Source organism: Amphiura filiformis, chromosome 5, assembly GCF_039555335.1.
Source record: "Amphiura filiformis chromosome 5, Afil_fr2py, whole genome shotgun sequence".
NCBI classification, from domain to species: Eukaryota; Metazoa; Echinodermata; class Ophiuroidea; order Amphilepidida; family Amphiuridae; genus Amphiura; species Amphiura filiformis.
The window spans coordinates 607,920-629,614 of record NC_092632.1 but is presented as its reverse complement, the minus strand read 5'-3'; the positions used below and the strand labels follow the sequence as shown (position 1 = coordinate 629,614).

General features: G+C 43.5%; 1 protein-coding gene across 1 annotated transcript in view; it reads right to left on the bottom strand.

Moving 5' to 3' along the window:
* LOC140152429 (1-phosphatidylinositol 4,5-bisphosphate phosphodiesterase beta-1-like) overlaps positions 1 to 21,695 on the bottom strand; it is a 195,778-nt gene that overhangs the window by 162,483 nt on the left and 11,600 nt on the right. Inside the window, 2 exon segments of the mRNA XM_072174737.1 lie at positions 818 to 886; positions 7,875 to 7,952. Coding sequence (XP_072030838.1) covers positions 818 to 886; positions 7,875 to 7,952 — 147 coding nt within the window.

Sequence of the window (21,695 nt, the reverse complement as noted above, 5' to 3'; positions counted from 1 at the left end):
CACACTAATTTTTGCTGGCCTTATCATAATCATAACCTTACCTATCATCATAATAATAATACACCAGAATCATCGCAAGGGAAAACAAACTATTCATACAAATATGTTAATTAATAATTAATCAGCAGATCATTTTTTGATGTTTTCCAATGAGATGGACGAACATCAAATAATGAGTGAATAATTAAATTTACAAATTTATGAAAATATCCTCTTGCTAAAGATATTTAATATTATCCAAATTGTGTATAAATTTGCATACCGGTAATTAATTTACGTAACATATAATATTTACAGAATAATTTACAATATTAACCGTATTAATAGTAAAGAAATATGTTTCGGCAAAAAAGGATTTTTGCAATGGGCAAGGCAAAAAGAAAAAAAAACCACCCTGTTTTTGTGATAAAACAACCCAGAATTTACATTTTGAGGATTTTTTAGCTGCGTATAAGTAAAAAACTGCTGTTTTTTGCCGAAGTGGATTGATTTTGACTGAAAATGTTTGAAAAAATGTTTGCACATTTATTTCTTCAAATTTTTCAAGCTTTCTGTAATTTTCAGGGTCATTTATCTTAGAGCATCAAGAATTTGATTTTGTAAATCCCACCCAACTGACCCTACTTGGAAAGTACATCCACCCATAGAACAGGGCATTTTTTGTCAAAAAATTATATAAAAAACTAATTTTGCTGTAACATACATTCTAAGTTAATAATAATAATATAAGTAACCCTATGTACAAGTGTGTAACAACAACATTATAGAATTAATCAAAATTGTAAGTAAATAAATGTGTATAGATGTAGTTCCTTACCTTTGGAATTTGAGCATATTTGCCTGTTCTGGTGTCTCTTAGGCTGGTTAAATCAAGGCATTCAACATCCTGAAACAATCACACAAAATAAATCATTAATATGAATGGTAACCTCACAGACTAAACAAATTATACACCTACAGGTGTGAAACCACCCACAACAGGAATGTTGTTTAGGATTTGTGATTTTACCCTTTCGTTGTTAACTAAACATATCTCAAGATTAAAACAAGCAAATTGAACAGAACAAACGGCATTTGAGAGCTAAGACTGCGCCCTTGACGTTGATGTAGACATCATGTCACAACGGTATTTTCTAATTGCCATAGAGGGCGCTTTTCACTTGCACAATTTTTTTTGAGATGGGCTGTACATGTATGTGTTTATTTAATATTTACAACATGATACTTATAGACCATAATAATGGATTTTTTGTTGATGACTTTTATTTCTTCTTCTTTGTTACAAATTAGGACAGATAATGTGATTGACTTATATCCAGGCCTACATACTCATTACCGGTACTATACAGTACCACACAATTTAATGGCAATGGTAATAGTATGCACAAAATTAACTACCAGTACTCCAACCCTGGTTACTAATGGAGCAGAACCTAATTTGCTATATTTTAATCTATAAAATACTTCCTGCCTTTCATGATGGATGAATATATTATAGCCCAATTACTATGATCATTAATAAGAAATGTATATGGAAATGGTGAGTACCTTTAAAATAGGTAAGTTTATTTCAGCAGCAGCAGCAGCAATGTCAGCTGTGCATCACATGTGAGGAGATACAGGTAACAGGGCTGAGGGCCATTTTACTTTCTCATTGAGAAATACATAATTGTGGGAAATATTGTTATCTTTGGGGGTAATTTGTCTCATCTTCCTAAGAAATGAAAATTATTTTACAAACCTGGTTAGAATCAATTTTCATAAATAGCCTTTTATTTTTAAGGGGGGTACTACACCCCTGGCCAATTTTGTGCCTATTTTTGCATTTTTCTCAACTACTGCACTAATTTTTTTTATTTCAGCACAGACAACAGTTGTGGAGTTACAGTCAATAATGAGGGAAAACCAGTATTTGATCAACAAATCAATAACTACTTGCCTTGAGTTGCTGAATTTTCAGTGCAGTAGTTGTAGTCCTTGCCCCAATAATATACATATCTTAATTGTCACCAATGCGCTATAATTTTTGAGAAAAATTAAAAAATAGGCACAAAATTGGGCAGGGGTGTAGTACCCCCTTAACAATATTTGTTGCCCATTTTAGCATGTACAGCCTGGCCTGATATAGTGTAAACACAAAATGGGGTTCTGATTGGCTAATTCAATCACATCATGAAATATCAGCACAAATATCAGAACAAATGGCGTAGCATCACATGACCAATGTGTAAACTTTAAAAGCGATAATTGGGACAAGCATGTTGGTCAGTCAATGCCAGGACATTGCCAAAAACTATAAACAAATACCAACATGATATAGTATAGAAAACTAAATCAGAAGAGATACATAAATTTTTTTTTCTGATACAGCAAAAACAACCTTGCACCATCTATTGTTATTTTATCGAATGTTTATAAGGTAAAGCATTGTACACTTTATAGGTATTAACTGGCTATAGACTGAGACCAAAGCAAAGATTTGATTTTTACTTGGCAAAAATTACTACTGGGCTTATACACGAGTACACCCTTGTTTCCAGAATGTTTTGAAAAATAGGGGATGGGCTTATAGCAGAAGGTGAGCTTATACCTACCTGTGTAGGTGTAGTTACATGTACTTATGGTACATATGATTTCATAGGGCAAAAATTTTGATTTCCAATACAAGATGAAAACATAAATATTTGGTGAGGAGAGTCAAAGTGTACAATAACAAAGGGACCACCACAGAGCATTTAACACAATGGAATTATATGTCACCTGAATGTATCCTGCACAATGGGATATTCCATATCAAATCCCCCAATGTGACATTTGTCTCCCCTTAAAGGAGTATTTTCTTATTCTATCATCCACTTCTTATATTTGAGTACATCCAACAAAAATAGATTATTCCCTAAATTAACAGAACATACATAAACAGATTTGCTGATAGTTTTGCTAAGTGAAGGATTCGGCAAGAAATTGTTTGCAGAAGTTTCCGATGGTATAATAAAATTAAGGAGGGGATGAAGTTATGGATCACAAAATACCCCTTTTACTTGTTGGTTATTTTTGAGCCGTATTCTTCTTATATTAGAATTCCTGTTTTGAAACTTTAAATATCTTTTACCCCCTTCTCAAACCTCTCTATATAGACCATTGTATCAAGTGTGTAAACTGGCTGTGCCACTCCTCTCACATGTCCTCCAGCCAGATTAAAAAAATTGTGAAACTTCCACTTTCTTTAGGCCATAAAAAAACAAACTTAGGTGAACTTTTCAAGCAGGGTCGGTCTGGAATTTTTTTTCTGGAGGATAAATATGATGACTTTGAAAATGTTTTGAATTTTTCTCAAAAAAATTCAGTTAAAATCAATACATTTTGGCCCAAAAATGTTTGATTTTACATGATTTTAGCAAAAAGTAAACAAAAAATCCTCCCAAAATGCCACATCTGGGTTGGTAGGGCCCGTAAAACAGGGTGTTTTTTTTGTGGCCTTAATTTTAATATGGGCAAGAATTGCCAAGTGTAGGCAACTTTCCCCATATATTTACCCCTGCAATCTAATTCCCAATGCTACTGGGTGATGCAGTCAAGCACAGCACATCATTTGTCAAGCAACATCAATTTTCATCTTTGGCTACTGAGTATTTAGGCCTAATGAGTGGAGTATAGTTAGTTAGTAAATAAACAATATCATTAAAGCCATAATGTGTGATTTGCTCCACAGCAACACCCTCAATTTTTCTTGAATTTCTAATTTTTGCATGACTGTAATACCAGTGTTGCAATAAAATGCCAAATGAAAGACTAAACCTGAAGTGCTTTAATTACAGTAAAATGTAAGTTAAAAAAGAACCCCCGGATATCTCCCGTTATTATTCAGAGTTCACCGATCGAGTGCTTGCTAACACGTCTCGTGAATGTTTCGTAAAAATTTCCACTTTTAAATTTGTGAGAAAATTTGAGAAATTGAAAAATCAATGAAACTGAAAGTGTATGTTGTTTTCAAAAGAAATTTTTGATTTGACCATAAAAACTTATTTTACATCAATCCAAACAGAATATTAAAATAAACAAAAAAATTGGTGGTTGCTTGTTTGTATCTTTTGTTTGCTTTTCAATTTTACCTACAGCTGCAGATGAAGCTGCAGTGTAAAAAAATTTGATCCTATCCCCAGGATCCAATCACTGATCCAATTCACCATAGAAGTATTGATGTAACAGGGATTAATTATCATAGCGATAGGTGAAAACAATTTTGAATGGATTGCCCTGCACTATAAGTAGGCTGCCCTCATCATCTGTCATGTCTGTGCATGTGTGCAATCATACATGTAGATTGAATACAGAGTACCGCTCTTTTCAAAGACATTCATACAGGTGTGAATGAAACGTACATGGACTCTGCATTTAAAATGTGAACTTTATGCCTATCATTTGATAATCAATGGTGCAAAGCAGAGTTACAGCTATCTAGTGCAGGGCAATACATTCGAAAACAATTTTCATAATAATTATTTATTTATTTCTTCTCAAACAAGTCAGTAGGGCATAGAAAAGGGCTGAAATTATGTGAATGAAATCTTGAGAAGTGGCAGACAATGTAAATTGGGATGATAATTCTATTGCAAATAATTTGTTACAAAAATTATTAGTCTGTATTAGTTATTTTATTGTTTGAAGCAGAAATATAGTAACCCCAAAGGCTATATTATTTTAAGTAAGAAAACCTGTAACTTTCCAAAACATTTTCTGCTTAGATTTGTGTATTAGTTCCAAAAAGGCAAAATAATTTCTATCACATGCTACAGTCAAAATTTCATTTGAATGAACACAGCATGGTGAACGCTCGCAAGACTTGCATACTCTGCATGATACTGAATTCAACTCTTTCTTGATTGGCTGGTATTTCTGATTCTGATGTCTTTTCATTGGTCAGTATGTTTATCCCAACCACATTTTGTTTTTTGACATACAATTGCATACAGTACTGATGTTTTGATTCAAATGAAATTCTTACTGTAGCCAATGTCATCTTAACAAATTCAATCAAATGTGTTGAAATCCATTGTATGTGATTTGGTCATTGTTCATTTTGTTTGCTAGCCTGAAAGCTCTTCAATCCCACACACTCTAAAAGTCTGTTTACTTGCTACATAATAAATAATTGCTGAAAGAAAATGAATTTTAGTTGTGTTCAAGCAAATAATTGTCACTGTTTATTTTGTGTTTTAATAAAATCATAATTTTATATTCTTTTCAATATTGACTGGTTTCTTTATTATCTCTAATTAATTCTCTTGCATTTGTGACCTGATCAACACATGTGTTCAATGCCATCATTTTTCCCTTCTGTTTTCAAAATTTATATTAGGTTTACACGGTTACACCGATGTTATGTCACCTTTTCATCATAATAGTACATCCAAAACATATGTAGCTGGTAATTTCAATTCTCATTCTACCAATACAAATTCTCAAATTGTTCTTTTGTCAGAATTGCATGATCTTGACACATCTTCAAATGTTACCATGGTTACAGTACTGACCTATCATAACTTCTTGTTCTATCCCATCTCTTTTCTCGCTGCCAACCCTTACGCTTTTCTTTTTCATTCCTATTGATTGTAATCATGTTAAATTGCTTTATGACATCATTGCAACCACTCTGACATCACTGTCATTGTACATTTATGTTTGGGAAATAAAAATGGATGACAAAAACCTCGTGTATCTGGCCTTAATATGATTATGAGTAGAAAACAACATTATTATTTTGTCTGGTGTATCACATAGTGATGGACGTGATCATCGGAGTGTTGTGTATATTTAGTGACCGTATGAGATCATAAACTTATCAAGAAATGAACATCGGGAAAATGTTGAGTAGGTGAATTGTATTGGGTATAGATTATAAACTTGCTATTGAGAATAAAGGTATTGTTTCTTTCATAAGGGTTTTGCTCGCCACTCTTTTTCAAATGGCCTGCGACTCCCAAAAGGCATGCACGGATTTAGAGGGGGGCACAGCCGGCCCGTGCCCCCCCTTTTGGCGGATCCCAAAAATAAAAAAAAGAAGAAAAGAAAGAGAAGAGAAGGAGGGAAAGAAAAGAAGAAAAGAAAAGAAAGGGAAGAAAAGAAAGGGAAAAAAAAAAAAGAAAAGAAAAGAAAGAAAAAAAAAACGGCACAACGTAAAAGAAAGAAAAAAAAAAATCTTGGGCCTATAGCCTAATAAATCTGTAGTGAGTATCATACACCGGGGTGGCACTCTCTAGGCGCGGATTCAGGGGAGCAGCGCCCCCTTCCTCCCCCCTCCCCCCAAAAAAGAGGAAAAGAGAGAAGAGAAGAGAAAGAGGAAAAAAGGAGAAAAAGAGAAGAGAAAAGGAGAAGGGGAAAAGTTAAATTGCACGTATAATTAGTAGGCCCATGCCAAATAAACCGCACAGTAGCTCACAGTCTGGTATATCAAAAGTAGGCCCTATATAGGCCTAATATAGGCCGGATTCTTTTAGGCAGTACTTGTTGATTTCTGATGGCCCGTCGATGATGCAGGGCCCGTCACATTTTGTCACCAAAGTCAGTATTAATCCGGACTCCATGCTGACTTCGATCCATGCCGAATCTCCAAGTCTTATAGGCCTATTAAAGTGTCAGTGTAACATTTTACAAATTGAGTTCGGGCCCTGTTTTGTTTTAAAAAGCAATGATATACTCTCGTATAGTGTAAAACAGATGCACCAAATGGCTTCAATTGGACCTTCATTTCACAAAATTTCCAAATTTCGGAGGCGGAACATCAGACACCCCCTGCCTGTATAAACAACTGCCCGTTTTAAACTTCTGTATTTCACACCCAGCACTCTGAATTTATACAATAACAGTGAAAAAAGGTGGCTTCAATTGGCCTGTCATTTCGCAAAGGTTATATTTTCGGCTTTTTCAAACTCAAATTTTACACCATAATAGTGCCAAAATGGTCCACCAAATGGCTTCAATTAGGTTTTTATTTTGCAAATGTTTCTCATTTCTGAGGGGCATCCCCTCAGACACCCCCCATGTCGCTAAACGTTACATATAAAGCAAATTTTACAAAAGAGGTCAAAACTTGTCCACGAATGGCTTCAATTGGGCCGTCTTTTTGCAAATTTTAGGCTTTTTCAAACTAAAATTTTACACCATAATGTTGACAAAATGGTCCACCAAATGGCTTCACTTGGGTCTTCATTTTCCAAAAGTTTCTCACTTCTGAGGGGGGCACATCCCCCCTCAGACACCCCCCTGCGTCGCGCAAGCGCTCCGGGATGACCGCTTCACGGCCATTTATTACATTTTTTTATTTTCAGGAGTGTGCCCCCCCTTTCTCGAAATCCTGTATCCGCCCCTGCCAAAAGGGTTGCAACCTACAGTTTGGGAACTGCTAATGTAATAGATCCCAAAAGTTATTCATCACTATGTGATTTTTCAAGAAACCTCACCATCCCTCACTATGGATTTAGGTGATTGTTCATCCATCACTCTGTGCAGCACCCTTGCCTCATACTCTATGTGAGACATAAAATGTGCAAATAGGGAATCATATTTCATAATACTGATTACTGCTACATATCAGAATCCCGGATCTAAATGTTTTAACCTTTAATACCACAGCGATTGATCACGGGGATATATGTTCATCTAAATCGCTATTTGAGGATATTTGTTGTTTTCAGTTAACCCATTCACATAACATATATTTGTGTAAATGGTCACAAAATGAACCCTGTTTTTCTGATCGCATTTCCTGCTTTACCACACTTCCAGTCAGTCATGTGTGTCTTTTTGCTGAACCATGAAATGGTATCAGCCTATAATAATGAATGTTACTAGCATTCATTAGATTTATGACATACCTTATTTAGATCCTTCCAGTAGAGGAAATACCCACATGGGTCTACTTTTAGTGTCACTGGGGTTGCAGTTGGGTTCTCCTGTAAAACAAAAGAAATTAAAATATATGTGACATGAAATGTTACATGAAATATGGTACATAATAAAATTTATAATCTATTCACATATGAGCACTTAAAGAACAACACTCAATTTACAATTCTTCAAGAAATGCGAAGCAGTGCCCAAAAATCAATTATGATATGTTGTACTTCGGTGTCAATAGTCTGTTCATCAATTTACTAAGTAGAGGATCATTGGTGAGGATATGGTTTAATATCAAAATGAGGTTTCAGTTTAGCTTCAGTTTTATTTATGAGAAAAAACATGATCGATAAAGTAAGTAATACATCGGTACCGTAGGTTATAGGCAAGTTTTGTCCAGCCTAAAAGAAAAAAGCTTATACTATGTGCAAGACGACAGACTACAATGTGCAGAAACAAGACTGGACAAGACAAGTTGACAGACAGGTATGTTGGCAAGCTTTACACCAGGCATCAATCCTATTTGAAAATTGGGAGGGCAGAGAGAATTTTATAATTTAAATAATGGCAGTGAAATGGCAATCGTATTGAAATGTCACTAGCTTTTGGTCCGAGGACCCACCTTCAAGCATTGCCTAACATAATCACAGGCCTACTTAGGCTTACTATTGACATGGGCCTATTCCAATACGTGCAATTTAACCTCATCTCTTCTCTTTTTCTTCCTTTCTCTTCTTGTTTCTCTCCTTTTACCCTTTCTTGTTTTTTCTTTCTGGTCAGTCACTAAAACTGGGGAATCACTAAAAGCGGGGGGGGAGGAGTTAATATTGCATCCCCACCGTTCAGAAAGTAGGAGGTGTCCACCTGTCCCCCTCCCCATGATCGACACCCCTGTTCACAAGTAATGCACCCGTTGCCAGCACCAGCAACCCCCCCTCTGTGGCAGACTTTAGCTAAATCTTCCACAGAGGTAGTGTGGATTTTAAATGGAATAGCCCAATATACGGGTGAAGCCCTATGGTTCAGCTTCAGCTATGGGGGCAACCGCTTTAGTTACACTCACTTGAACATCATAAATAATAATAGCATTGTTATGATGTTATCTTTTCTACTATCATACTTCTGATGTTATACAAATCATCACGTGCACTGCCTGTGCTTAATGCATGATAATATGCTAAAAAGGCTTCATCATGCAAATTTTCATTTCACTTATATTATATCATTTCCACTGCACTATCATTGCTAATCAATTAGTGAGTTTAATTATTATCTAATGACTTTTTAACTTACTTCTATTTTTAGACAAAATTAAAAATTGGAATATAATCTATATTTTCTGCTCATTTTGTTTAAAAAATTTCAAATTTCAACAGCCTCCAAGAACTTGCCTAAGACTGGGGTAAATTTTGCTTTACAATTTGCCTGCAAGACATAAAGCAACCATGTTTTGTGAGGGCGCTGATCACGAACTGACGCATATTAAATCGTCTCTGCTAAATTCTTGTTCTTTCGACGTGAAATCGGTTTCTAAGCTATTTTTGAACTTTGTACATCTACTCGTAAGTACCTAAGGAACATTTTGATCATCTTTTGCAATTGAACATTTTCGCGATTTTCAAGATATTTGTTGGACTTTCAGATCGCTATTTTGGATGTCATCATGTACGACTATTTGCTGTGTTAACCGTGTATCATATACGATCGTTTCATCGCATTGATTATCGATGTTTTGACTGAACTTTGTTTATAAATGACTGTTGATCATGCGTCCCTTCCTATTCAAGTCCTGTTCGCCACGGCGAAAGGTGTGACAAACAATATTCATTCAACATGGTCAAACTGCAAAAGACCAAGAGGAGCTCGAGGAGGCAAACATAAGAAACGTGTTATCTCGACTTGTAACAGAATCCCATCATGCAGTTCCAATACTTCCTCAAGAGGTGTAAACACTGACAATTTGATCACCGTTTGTGAGAGCCCTAGTGTTATCACAACTTGTAACAGACTCCCATCATGCAGTTCCAATACCCCCGCAAGAGCTGTCAACTAGTCCCAAACAAAAATGTTTGGTAGACTCATAACCGGTGCGATCTTACCTTTCCGATGTTGATTAAGATACTTCTTGCATCGATCCCGAGATGCGGAAAAAACCAATAGTCATTTTGTCCCACATAAATGAATAAATAACAAAAACCCCGATCCCCGGTGGACTCACCCAAAAGGTGGCGTCACACCATATGATCGCCCTTATCCGACTTGGGATCCCCTACTCGGACCAAACTTGTAGGGGTGGCGGGGTCGGGATAATCAACATCGGAAAGGTAAGATCGCACCGGTTATGAGTCTACCAAACATTTTTGTTTGGGACTAGACTCAGTACACCGGTCGATCTTACCGCTTCCGATGTTGATTAAGATACTTCTTGCATGAACATCTGAAAGATCGATCTAGCAAGTAACCGGCGGATGGAGGTACAAGATTGGTCAGCATCTGATCAGGGATCGGGGCGGGTATGCGATGGTTTTCGCGAGGTCAGAAAATATTTTCCCCCAACGGTCGGGAAACAAAAAGACCACGCGATCACAGACATAAACCTCCTTACTTAATAAGTTTGGTGGTTAAGAATAGCGACACTGGTTCTTACCATGCTGAGTATTCTGTATAGTCTGAAAACCTGGTACCCGTACACCACCGTATTATGATCGCCAACAATGTCCCGGTAAACCTCCCGCCCGTCTCTGATTACTAACGTAAGCGGAAGTATCGTAGAGAAGGGCGAAGGTGGCTTCGGGACACCGCCTGCTAGATCTCCTCAAGGGACAACCGAGCGGTATACCCAAGATGATGAGATAGCTTCGTGTCGAGTGGGTCGTGGGACGCGAAACCTTCGCGATCCCCGGACCCCACCAACACCTGGACCAGCCATTGCGACAGCGGCTGGACCGAAAACTCTGTAAGGGTGATGAATGCGGTCGTGAGTCCTCGCAAGGCTTGTGTTCGGAAGAAATAGTGCTGCAGCGCCTTATCGGACCCCCCAGCCTATCTTTGGCTTCAGCCGAACCTTGCCCAACCCTGGGGATTGGAGGGGGACGAATGTCGGTATGCACCGCGCCCGTTCGGAGTCACGAGAACAGAGCGCGGAAACAGTGTCGCTCCAGTGTTTGTGAACACGGAAGCTAACCTCGAGACCGTGTGCAACTCAGCACCGCCGTCCGAAGCCAACGCCAAACCGGAAAGCCATCTTGAGAGTTACGTATTTAAGCGTCGCTTTTGACGGAAGGTCAAAAGGGTGACCCTTAAGGTAATCTAAGACTGTGTTGGGATCCCTTAGGAGGATCACTTTCCTTTTTAGTAGACACTCGTTGAACATACCGTCGAGCGTAGACTAATAAGGTAACCATCGGCTATGATAGTCGACCGTCTCAAGCCTCGGTGAATGGAGAGGACAGCTGACTTATAGCTGGCCCCAGTGGCCCGCTGAAGTCTTGCTTGGAACTTTTCTGTCAGAAACTCCGGAACTAGCAGCACAGAGGCTCTAGCGGGAGAGCTATTTGTCTCATTGCACCAAGCGTAGTATGGAGCCAGACTCTGGCTATACGTGCGGAGGGTAGACTTCCGTCTAGCCCGGCGATGAGAAAAACAGCTTCTGATGAAAAGTATCCCTCCGCTGCGTGTTCCTGGTAAGGGCCATGCAGCTAACTGCAGGTGCTCTAGTGATAGACTGGGTACCTCCGCTCCGGGCATCCGGAGTAGATCTGGTACCTCGGGGTGTGCCAGCGGCCTTGCCGCTAGCAGAATGACAATGCAGTCTTCCCACCCGATCTTGGCCACCACCCTCATGAGTAGTGAGATCGGAGGGACTGCATAAGCTGTCATCCTCCCCAGTCTATGGACAGAGCGTCCACGGTGAATGCTTGGGGTCCGCGACCCTTGAGCAGTACACCGGCAGTGGATGATTGCGATGAGATGCGAACAGATCTTTCGAGGGTGGTACATCCCCTTGAAGATCGTCTGAGCGACCTGCGAGCAAGGGACCATTCTGCTGGTCCCGACACCCTTCCTCGTGACAGATTGTGCGCGAGGATGCTGGTGACGCCAGCGATGTGTATCGCTCTCATCGTAATCTGCCTGAACTTGCACCACCCTATCAGGTGTCATGCATGCAGGCTCAATCGTGGTGGCCCGGAGTCCCCTTGTCTGTTGGGGTAGGCTACCACGGTTGTGCTATCCGTCAGGACAACGGTATGTGATTCCACGATCACCTCCTCGTAGCGAGGGAGGTTGATGTGAAACTCTGTCTCTATGGCCCCCATAGGCCCGAGACGGAGTCTCCGTGGATGTGGACCCCCAGCCCCGTTTTGGCGCTATGGTTGTCACTACGTGACATACCGGGGTGCAGGAAACCTGACACCCTGGGTCAAATTGGGCTGATGGGTCCACCACCAGAGTTCTCTCGCGCGATCTCCGACAACGGAACCGCGAGGGATATTGGTGACGACTGGGCCTGCAAGCAGGCTAGAAGGTGTAGTTGGGTAAGCCTAACGTAGAAACGGCAGTACAGTACGAGGTCTACCATACTGGCCATTAGGCCTACCACCTTCATCCATGCCACAGCGGGTTTTGCCCGAGACTCGGCCAAGAGTCAGGCACACCGCACCATGTTCGTCACCCGCTCGGGTGAGAGCACCGCGAACCCCTCCGTGAGGGTGATCCGGGCCCCTACAAATAGTGGTGTCTGCGTCGGGACCACGCTGGACTTTTTTGAGCTGATCAAAAAATCCAGGGTCCCGCACCCTACGGACTATCAACCCCATGAGACCCGTAGTCTTCAGTGGAGTGCGTCCGTATATGAGCCAAACGTCCAGGTAGCAACTGATGTTGACACCCTGTGCTTCAGGTGCGCTGCCACCGCTCTGACCAAGAGTGTTAAACACCCTGGGAGAGATGGACAGGCGGATGGCGGTATCAAAACTGGTAATTTTGATCCTGTACCTAGAAGCGCAGATGCCTCCGATCTTGAGAGGCGATTGGCATATGCAGATAGGCGTCCGAGAGATCTAGCGATGCTGTTCCCATGCCCCTGATGGGGCAGGCTAGCACCGGCGAGAGTCCCCATTCTGAACCTTTTGGGCCTGAAGCGTGTTCAACAGCCTGCGGTTCCGGATGGGGCTCCCGTCGCCGCCGTCTTCCTTGGAGCCAATGGCTCCAAGATCACCCGAGAACGGGGGTAGACCGGGACAATCGCCCGCTTCGTGAGAAGCTGTGTGATCCCTGTCAGTAGTGCCCGGCGCTGGGGCCGTCTGACGGTACTACTGTGGACCTCTGAAATGTGCAGGCGAATGTGGGGAGACTGGGTTGCCAGTCTGTAACCCCCACTCACCACTGACCATACCCAGGCGCTCAGAGAGATGGTTTCCCACCTCTGGGTGAAAGCCATAAGCGGTCGTCCACTGGGAGATCCCCTGTGGAAAAACCGCTGAGCCCCCAGGAATGCTCTGCCTAGCTTCCCTTGGAAGAGCGCTTGCTCTTCTTCGGGCTTGCCAGCTGATCCTGTGCTACCCTTGCGCCTCCCAGAAATGGGTGCTGCAGAGGTAGTGGGCTCGGGTACTGTTGGTGGTGCACGGCCTGCTGAAGTCGGAGCTCCTACCCATGGTAAGGGCAGTTTCCGACCTCTTCAGAGTGCTCCCGTTGGTAGCTTAATTGCACGGTCCTCCACCGTAGCGCAGAAGCATCCAAAGAGAAAAAGGACCCTGCCTTTCCATCGCGTTGAGCGATTGGAGTGGCAGGCCCCTCCCCCCCGGCGCTGAGTGGACACCCTATGGGCTAGGCCCATGGAGCTCTCGTTGAGGCTAGCTGTTAGCACCGCTAATAGGCTCACCTCATGGAAGAGCTCAGATGTTGTCTGGCGTGATACGCTTGACGACATCTGGGTCCCTCTCGGATCCCCTCAGGTAGGTCCCGTGGTCCTCCCGCGTTACACGCAGAGGAGGCGTGCAAGCACGCGGCGTCATAGCTCTACTGAGCTCGACAGCCCTCACGATATCTACCCGTGAGGTTTGCCGGGAATGAGAGTGCAGGCGTCCCCAGTGAGGAAGCAGCAGCTGAGCATCCTACTGAAAGGATCCCTGGTCCTCCTCCATGGACTCCCCCTTAGGGGGCGTCCGGAGGAAGATCAGTGCTGTTGCTCCCCTTGCGGGGCAGCGGGGGCAGGAGACTGTAGTGATGTCACTACCGGACTCAGCTTCCGACTCCTTTCCCTCGCCCACAGTCTCCGTATCATGCTCCGATGATGACGGTAACTGAGGACGGGCATCTGAAAGCGGGTAAGAAGGCATAACCACTGTGTGGCTCGCCGACTACCTGCCAGCAGAAGAGGGAGTACTCCCGCAAGACCCTGAGGTATCCGCCATGGCACCACTGGGTCCGCATGCTCGCAACCCGTCGTCCCTAGCGCTAGCAGCACGGGCCCTACCCTGATCAAGATCTGGGTTAGCTCCATGCCGGCTGGCCTGGTCAACAGCTGATGTTGGTACTGCGTGGCCATCGCTAGGCGACACTTGCCACGGTGCTAGGCCGTGGAAGAAACACCCTGCGGCGGGTACCACGGGGCATACCCAGCCGGCAGCTGACCCTGAAAGGATCCGCCACCAGGGTAACCCCATGGTACTGCAGTACCAGCACCGCCTCCCCCCCCTTGTTGCCACAGAGACTGTGGCGACTAAAGCGAGTGCTGCGGTACCGGTCGCGGTATCAGCGTGGGTACCGTGAGGGTTCCCAACTGTGGACCGCTGTACCCTCGCCACACTGCGTTCCCTGTTTGGGGATCAAGCTGTGTGCTGGCGTGGTACCGGCGCGGTACTAGCGTAGGTGCCCGTGAGGGCTCCGGCTGTGTACCACTGTACCCATGCCTCACTGCGTTCCCCGCAAGGATCAAGCCGTGTGTATGGGTACCCGCTTCTACCGGCTGTCCCTTGGCTAGAGGGAGCTTGCCTAGTACCACGGGTAGCTGAGCGTGCATACCCCGATCAATCACCTCGCCACCTGAATAGGCAGCGTCAATCAATGGAGCTATGCCCTGTTGATTTGACAGTGATCGATCAAGAGAGGGTAATTGACCCATTGACGGTAATGGATCACCCACGCTCCGCTGGCTCTCGAGGACATAAGTGGGTTGTTGATCAGCTAGGCTGTTCAAGCTACTTACTGTACCCTCTAGAGCTTCGCCCAAGGTCGCTGTGTGTGGCGGACCACTCACGGCAGCTATGGGCGGGTGCATAGCGGCTACCACTGAAGGCAAGCCGTAGCTCGTCTTTGTAGCTGCCACCGAATGCACCTGGGTCGCTGTCCCGTGAGAGACTGCGAGCCCAACCCCTGAATAATCGCCAGCCAGTCCCTGTGGACAGCCAGCAGCTATTCTAGGGCCCAGGGTATCACTTTCGGCGGTCCCGCCATGGAACGCTGCCGTGTGACAACCCCAGTTGGTTCTGCTAAGACTACACCCACAGCGTTAGCAGCGCGTATCGTCTCTGCTGAACCCATGCATGCTAGGGTTCAACCCAGGCAAGCCCGGGTACCCTTGCATGCTGCCCGTCGCTGGCTACTACTGTGGCTGTTTGAGCCTGTAGATATGCCTGCAACAGGCGGGTGTCCTCCTGCTAAAAACCCGTGAGGATTTTCGCTGAGGACTGGTATCCTCCTGCTACAAACCCGCTTAGGGTTTTCGCTGGTGGTTACCGCTCTGCTGCCTGCTACTTTGCTCCGACGTATAGTCAGTGCTTTCGCTGGCTGCTGAGCCTTTGGACGCCGCTTAGCAGTCCCGAAGGAACCGCCTGCTTGTCCGGGGACCGGAGCCCCTTAAGCAGACCTGCCATGACCCATAGGGGCTGTCACAGCAGAATCTACCGTGTCGACTGGTATCCTCCTGCTGCAAAACCCGCTAGGGTTTTCGCTGGTGATTACCGCTCTGCTGCCTGCTACTTTGCTCCGACGTATAGTCAGTGCTTTCGCTGGCTGCTGAGCCTTTGGGCGCTTCTTAGCAGTCCCGAAGGAACCGCCTGCTTGTCCGGGGACCGGAGCCCCTTAAGCAGACCTGCCATGACCCATAGGGGCTGTCACAGCAGAATCCACCGTGTCGACCTTACCAGTGCCCTTGGTAGATTTCTTCTTCGTCTTATGGCGATGGCGACCCTATCCAAATCGTCAAGCTGGAACTCGGAGAGTCCTAAGCAAAAGAAAGACATCTAGAAGATCGTGAGCACTCCCTGTGGGTGAAACAGAGCGGGTGTGGGTCCCGCTCCGTCACCAGGGAAGGGCAAGCCCGACAGGGCCGAGGCGAAGCGAGGAGAAAGGGAGGGGGCACTACCCCCCAACACGCGACTCAAGCCCAGTAAGCAAACCTGAGCACGGAGGCTGGTCGCTAACGTTAGTGGTAAAGTAAGGACTGGCTAACTTTATTACTAAAATGTCAGACGGGTCCCTACCAATCCCCACCGTATGAATATCTGATTAACTTCGTCTTTATTGGACGGTAATGAAGACATAACGATAGAGTAATCACCCTAACATAGCAACAATAACCTACCGTACATGAAATACAATGTGTATGTACAAACATCTATTGTAACTTACAGGCTGCAATGGTTGTTTACGTGGGAAACAAAATGAATGGCGTCAACGAGCGGCCATTTTGAATTGCTCGTGTGTCCCGTATACAAACGGAGGCACGATATGCAGCTAAGTTTTGGATCGTTTTTTGTCACTTTTTCGTCAGAAAATGCCGTCAAAACTATCCTCAGCCGAACAATACCGGTTTGGTTTTACCTAAGGTGTGAAACTACAACCGTATATCTCGCCTTGGTCGAGAAATTGATACACAGTGCTATGAACAATCGATAGGCACGTCTGTGTCAGTCGGAGACCAAGGAGGATAAGGCGATCATATGGTGTGGCGTCACCTTTTGGGTGAGTCCACCGGGGATCGGGGTTTTGTTATTTATTCATTTATGTGGGACAAAATGACTATTGGTTTTTCCGCATCTCGGGATCGATGCAAGAAGTATCTTAATCAACATCGGAAGCGGTAAGATCGACCGGTGTACTGAGTCTCAGACAATTTGATCACCGTTTGTGAAGAACCTAGTGTTATCTCAACTTGTCAAGGAATCCCATCATGCAGTTCCACTGCAACAGGTTCAAATTCGAACAATTTGATTTGTATTCCTAGAAACCCCCAGAATACACCTCGCGTATGCTTCGCGACATGGAATTCTCGCTCTGTTAAAGCAAAGAACAAAAGAGAAATAAGACTGCTTCTCTGTGTGATTTCGTTATAAACCACCATATAGATGTTATGACCGTGGCGGAGACGTGGTACCATGGGGATCATCGCGATGATCGCTCGATTGCCGACATCAAGAAAACGCTGCCTAATTATGATTTTTATCATGTTCCTCGCCCGAAAGGTGCAAGGCGGCGGTATCGCCATACTTGCTAGGCATGGACTGAACCTGAAGCGAAATAATATCACTGGAAGCTACAAATCGTTTGAACACATGGATGTACAGATCTCCTCTGAGTCGACCTCGTTACGTCTTATTGTGATATACAGACCACCGCCAAACAAGAAAAACAAACTCACTATCTCTGGTTTTCATGACGAATTTTCGTGTCTGTTAGATTCTGCAATGCCAAGCTCAACGCCTTTTGTAATCGCGGGTGACCTTAATATACATGTGGACGACCCAGAGGACACCATCGCGGCATCGTTCTGGACACGCTAAATGACTACGATCTTAAGCAACACGTTAACGTTGCCACTCATGTCGGTGGGCATACCCTCGATTTGTTGGTGACCAGAAAGACGGACAACCTCGTTTCTTCCATCAGTGTCCACGACGATTTGCCATCCGACCATGTTGCTGTCAAGTCACTCCTTGACATTGCCCGTCCTGCTGTTTCGCGAAAATCCGTTACCAGCAGAAAGCTTCGCGAAGTCAACATCGAGCTATTTCGGAAAGATGTTCAAACTTCGTCGCTGAACTCTTCGGAACCTACGGACACTGCGGATGGATTGTCTGGCAAGTTCTTCACTGTACTTCGCAAGATCATGGATAATCATGCCCCTGTGACTGCCCGAGCGTCGACTCTGCCCTCACGCACCTTGGTACTGTGATTCTTTACGCGATGCAAAAGCGTGAAAACGGCGCTACGAAAGGCAGTTCAAGGCAACAGATCTCACCGTGCATAAGGAAATATACAAAGAACAGTGCAAAAATACAATGAGCAGCTTGCTTCGCCAAATCCAAGTTCCATCAAAAGCAAATCGCCGACGCTGAAGACAGTAACCTTTTTTCAAGCGTGGTAGATAGCCTTACAAAACCAAAGTCGGAAAATACTCTTCCTTCGCATGAAGACCGAAAGAACTCGCTGACCGCTTCGCGGCTACTTTAGTGATAAAGTGAATGGTCTCCGTGCAAGCCTGGACGAACAAGCTACCACATCTGCTTATTCATCGACATATCAAGTAGACGCGTGCGCCAGTGTTCTTAATTGCTTCCGCACAGTTTCTGAGGACGAGGTCCTGAAAGAAATCAAGAAGTCTAACATTACGTCATGTGAGCTTGATCCGCTACCTGGTTCCATTTTTAAGGACTGCCTACCTGACATTCTACCTGCTTTGACGGAGATTGTTAACAAGTCACTGTCTTCTGGTTGCTTTCCTACCAACTTAAAGCATGCCATCGTCAGACCTTTGCTAAAGAAAGCAAACCTTGATGCCGACGCTCTTTCCAATTATCGTCCAATCTCAAATTTGAGCTACCTGAGTAAGCTGATTGAAAGAATTGCCAGCGGTCAAATTCAAGATTACCTCAGTAGAAATGGACTTGTGTCTCAAGTACAGTCTGCTTATCGACCTCAACATAGTGTTGAAACCGCGCTCCTCCGAATTCAAAATGATCTGCTCCAAGCTCTGGATCGCGGTAAGGAAGCCATTGTCGTGTTGTTGGACTTTTCGGCCGCATTTGATCTGATCGATCACGAGCTTCTTTCACGCCGCCTGGAGGACAGATATGGAATATCTGGTTCTGTTCTGAAATGGATCAACTCCTATCTAACTGGAAGAACACAATCCGACGCGGTAAAAGATGTGCTCTCTGATGGAACTCCCCTTACGTGTGGGGTTCCACAGGGTTACGAGTTGGGCCCACTCTTATTCACTCTGTATAGTGAGCCGTTGCAAGACCCGATTGCATCATATGGAATCCAGGTAATGGTCTCACGAGATGACACACAACTCTACCTATGCTTTGATCCTGCCGACCGAGCCAAGGTCATTGCCGTCATCGAGAAATGTATCGCAAATGTGAGAATGTGGGCTATAAATAACAAACTGGCTCTGAATGACAGTAAGACTGAAGTTATTCATCTGAGATCTAAGTTCCGTCAAGCTCCGGACCCAGTTACATTGGTTGTAGGAGATTCTGTTATTCATGCATCCGACAGTGCCCGAAACCTAGGCGTCATCATCGATTCCAATCTGACCATGAAACCGCACATAGACCGTGTTTGTAGATCTGCCACAATTGGAATACATCGCATCGGTCAGATTCGCGATCACCTTGACAAGGCTACAACTGAGAGACTTGTTCATGCATTTGTGACTTCGGTTCTGGACTCGTGCAACTTCGCTCCTATATGGCCTGCGGATTGTTACATAAAGCGACTGCAACGCATTCAGAACACTGCCGCTTTCGACTTGTCGCTAGAGTTCCTCGTATTAATCACATGACTCGGTTCTTCGCTCACTCCATTGGCTTCCTATGAAACAACGCTCCATCTACAAGATTCTGCTGCTTACATACAAGACTCAAAACAATCTCGCTCCTCAATATCTCATCGACACCATAACTTCTCCATTCAAGCTCCAACTCAATCTCCGCTCTCTTTCACAAGGACTCCTCTTCATACCGTATCGTCCGGCAACCAAGTATTATGGTGACAGATCTTTCGCCTACGCTGCTACAACTCTATGGAACCAACTCCCACTGAATGTTCGTCACGCCAAATCTGTTAGTGTTTTTAAAAGACGGCTGAAAACCGCTCTGTTTTAACTTTATGTACTTTATATCGCGATGTAGGTGCCGGTCACCTTTAGTATCCTCGCTTGTTATTTGACTGTATATGCTTTTATCACGGGCATTTTAATTTTTTTATCATGGTCTTTAATGTGTTTTCTCATGGACATGGATATTTGCTTGTCTTTATATAATTTTGCCTAGTATATCATGATGTATTTTGTTGTAGTGTTTAAGATGGTATAGTGTTTCTACCTTATATATTTTTGTCTCACTGAATTTTGGTGTAGTTTTTAAGATTGTATACAAAATGGTGTTTAAATGATTGTTTTTATTGTACAGCGCTTAGAGACGTATGTATTAGGCGCTTTAAAATCCCCTTTTATTATTATTATTATTATAAAAACATGGAACAAAGCATCTCAATTGCATAATTTTTTTTGCATTGTGGTAATAATGCAGACTGCAAGAGGTATTCCTATATATCTACTCCATATTGTGGCACAGGCTTTGGATGTCCTAATTATGCTCAAAATAGTAACAAAATATTTATCAACTCTACTAATCAGTCACCTAAAACCTAGAAAGTACAATTAGCGTTTATCATCATCACCTAAAAACAACAGATAGGCCTTCAAATCTGTGACAGTGAGCACACACATATTTTTCTTTCTGTAAACTTTTGAAGTTTACGCGAATCCATATGGATTCGCCATGTTGTGTTTTAATGTTTGCTCAAATGGATTTGTGGCTGGATTTCTAGGCCTGAAAAAGTGCGCACACTGGTCCATCAGCAAGATTCACCTTCATTTTGGGCTAAAATAGTCTGAAATAGTCATTTTTCACACGCAAATATCCAAATATCCCAGTAAAAACTATGCTAGTCTCCCTCCAAATTGTACATAATGCTCCCACCGCCACTGTCAATCTTATGCCTAGAAATTAAAACTTGGCCACTTGAGTGCACAAGCCTTCCTCACAGTCACAGTGATTTTGTGGCCTCCAAATTTAGCCTTAATTCTAGCCTTAATCCAGTGCGCAAAAATTTTGAGTTACCAGCCCTTAATCATTCTATAACCCCCCTATTTTGGGTGACATTAACAAATTATATAAAAATCTATGACCCCCAGTATATTCATGACCCCCCATTCCGAACAAAATGACAGCTCCCTTATTTCTAACAATGGATGCTTACATGCATAATGCATTTATAAGCTGAAAACAGGAAGTAGTCGGTACATGTACTAGAAAGCATGACCAACTTCAGTTCCACAGAACTATATACACTGATCAGCTATTATAGGCGGGACTCATAACATTGTGGATTGATATGGTGTACACACCCAGTTGGGTGCAGTAACTACAGGAACTGCGCTTTGCGTATTGTGTGACTGACACCTGCTTTTGTGCATTTATGTGGGCATAAGATGGGATTTTATTGAATCGGGCAGTAACAAAAAACCAAATAATTCTAGCCTATTACGAGCTAGTCATACGTATATATGTAGTATAATACTGCTGATAAATGAGCTACTTTCAGGGCGTAACCAGACCTGACCTTCCAGGGCAAGACCTTTAAAAATTTCCTAATTTCTGATCAAAAGTTAAAGCGTTAAACGGGTGGGGTCCAGGGGCAAAGCCCCTGCCGGGGTCCAGGGGCGGAGGCCCCTTGAATCTCCTGGTTTTTGGCATATTAGAAGCTAAAAAATCATTGTTTCAGAG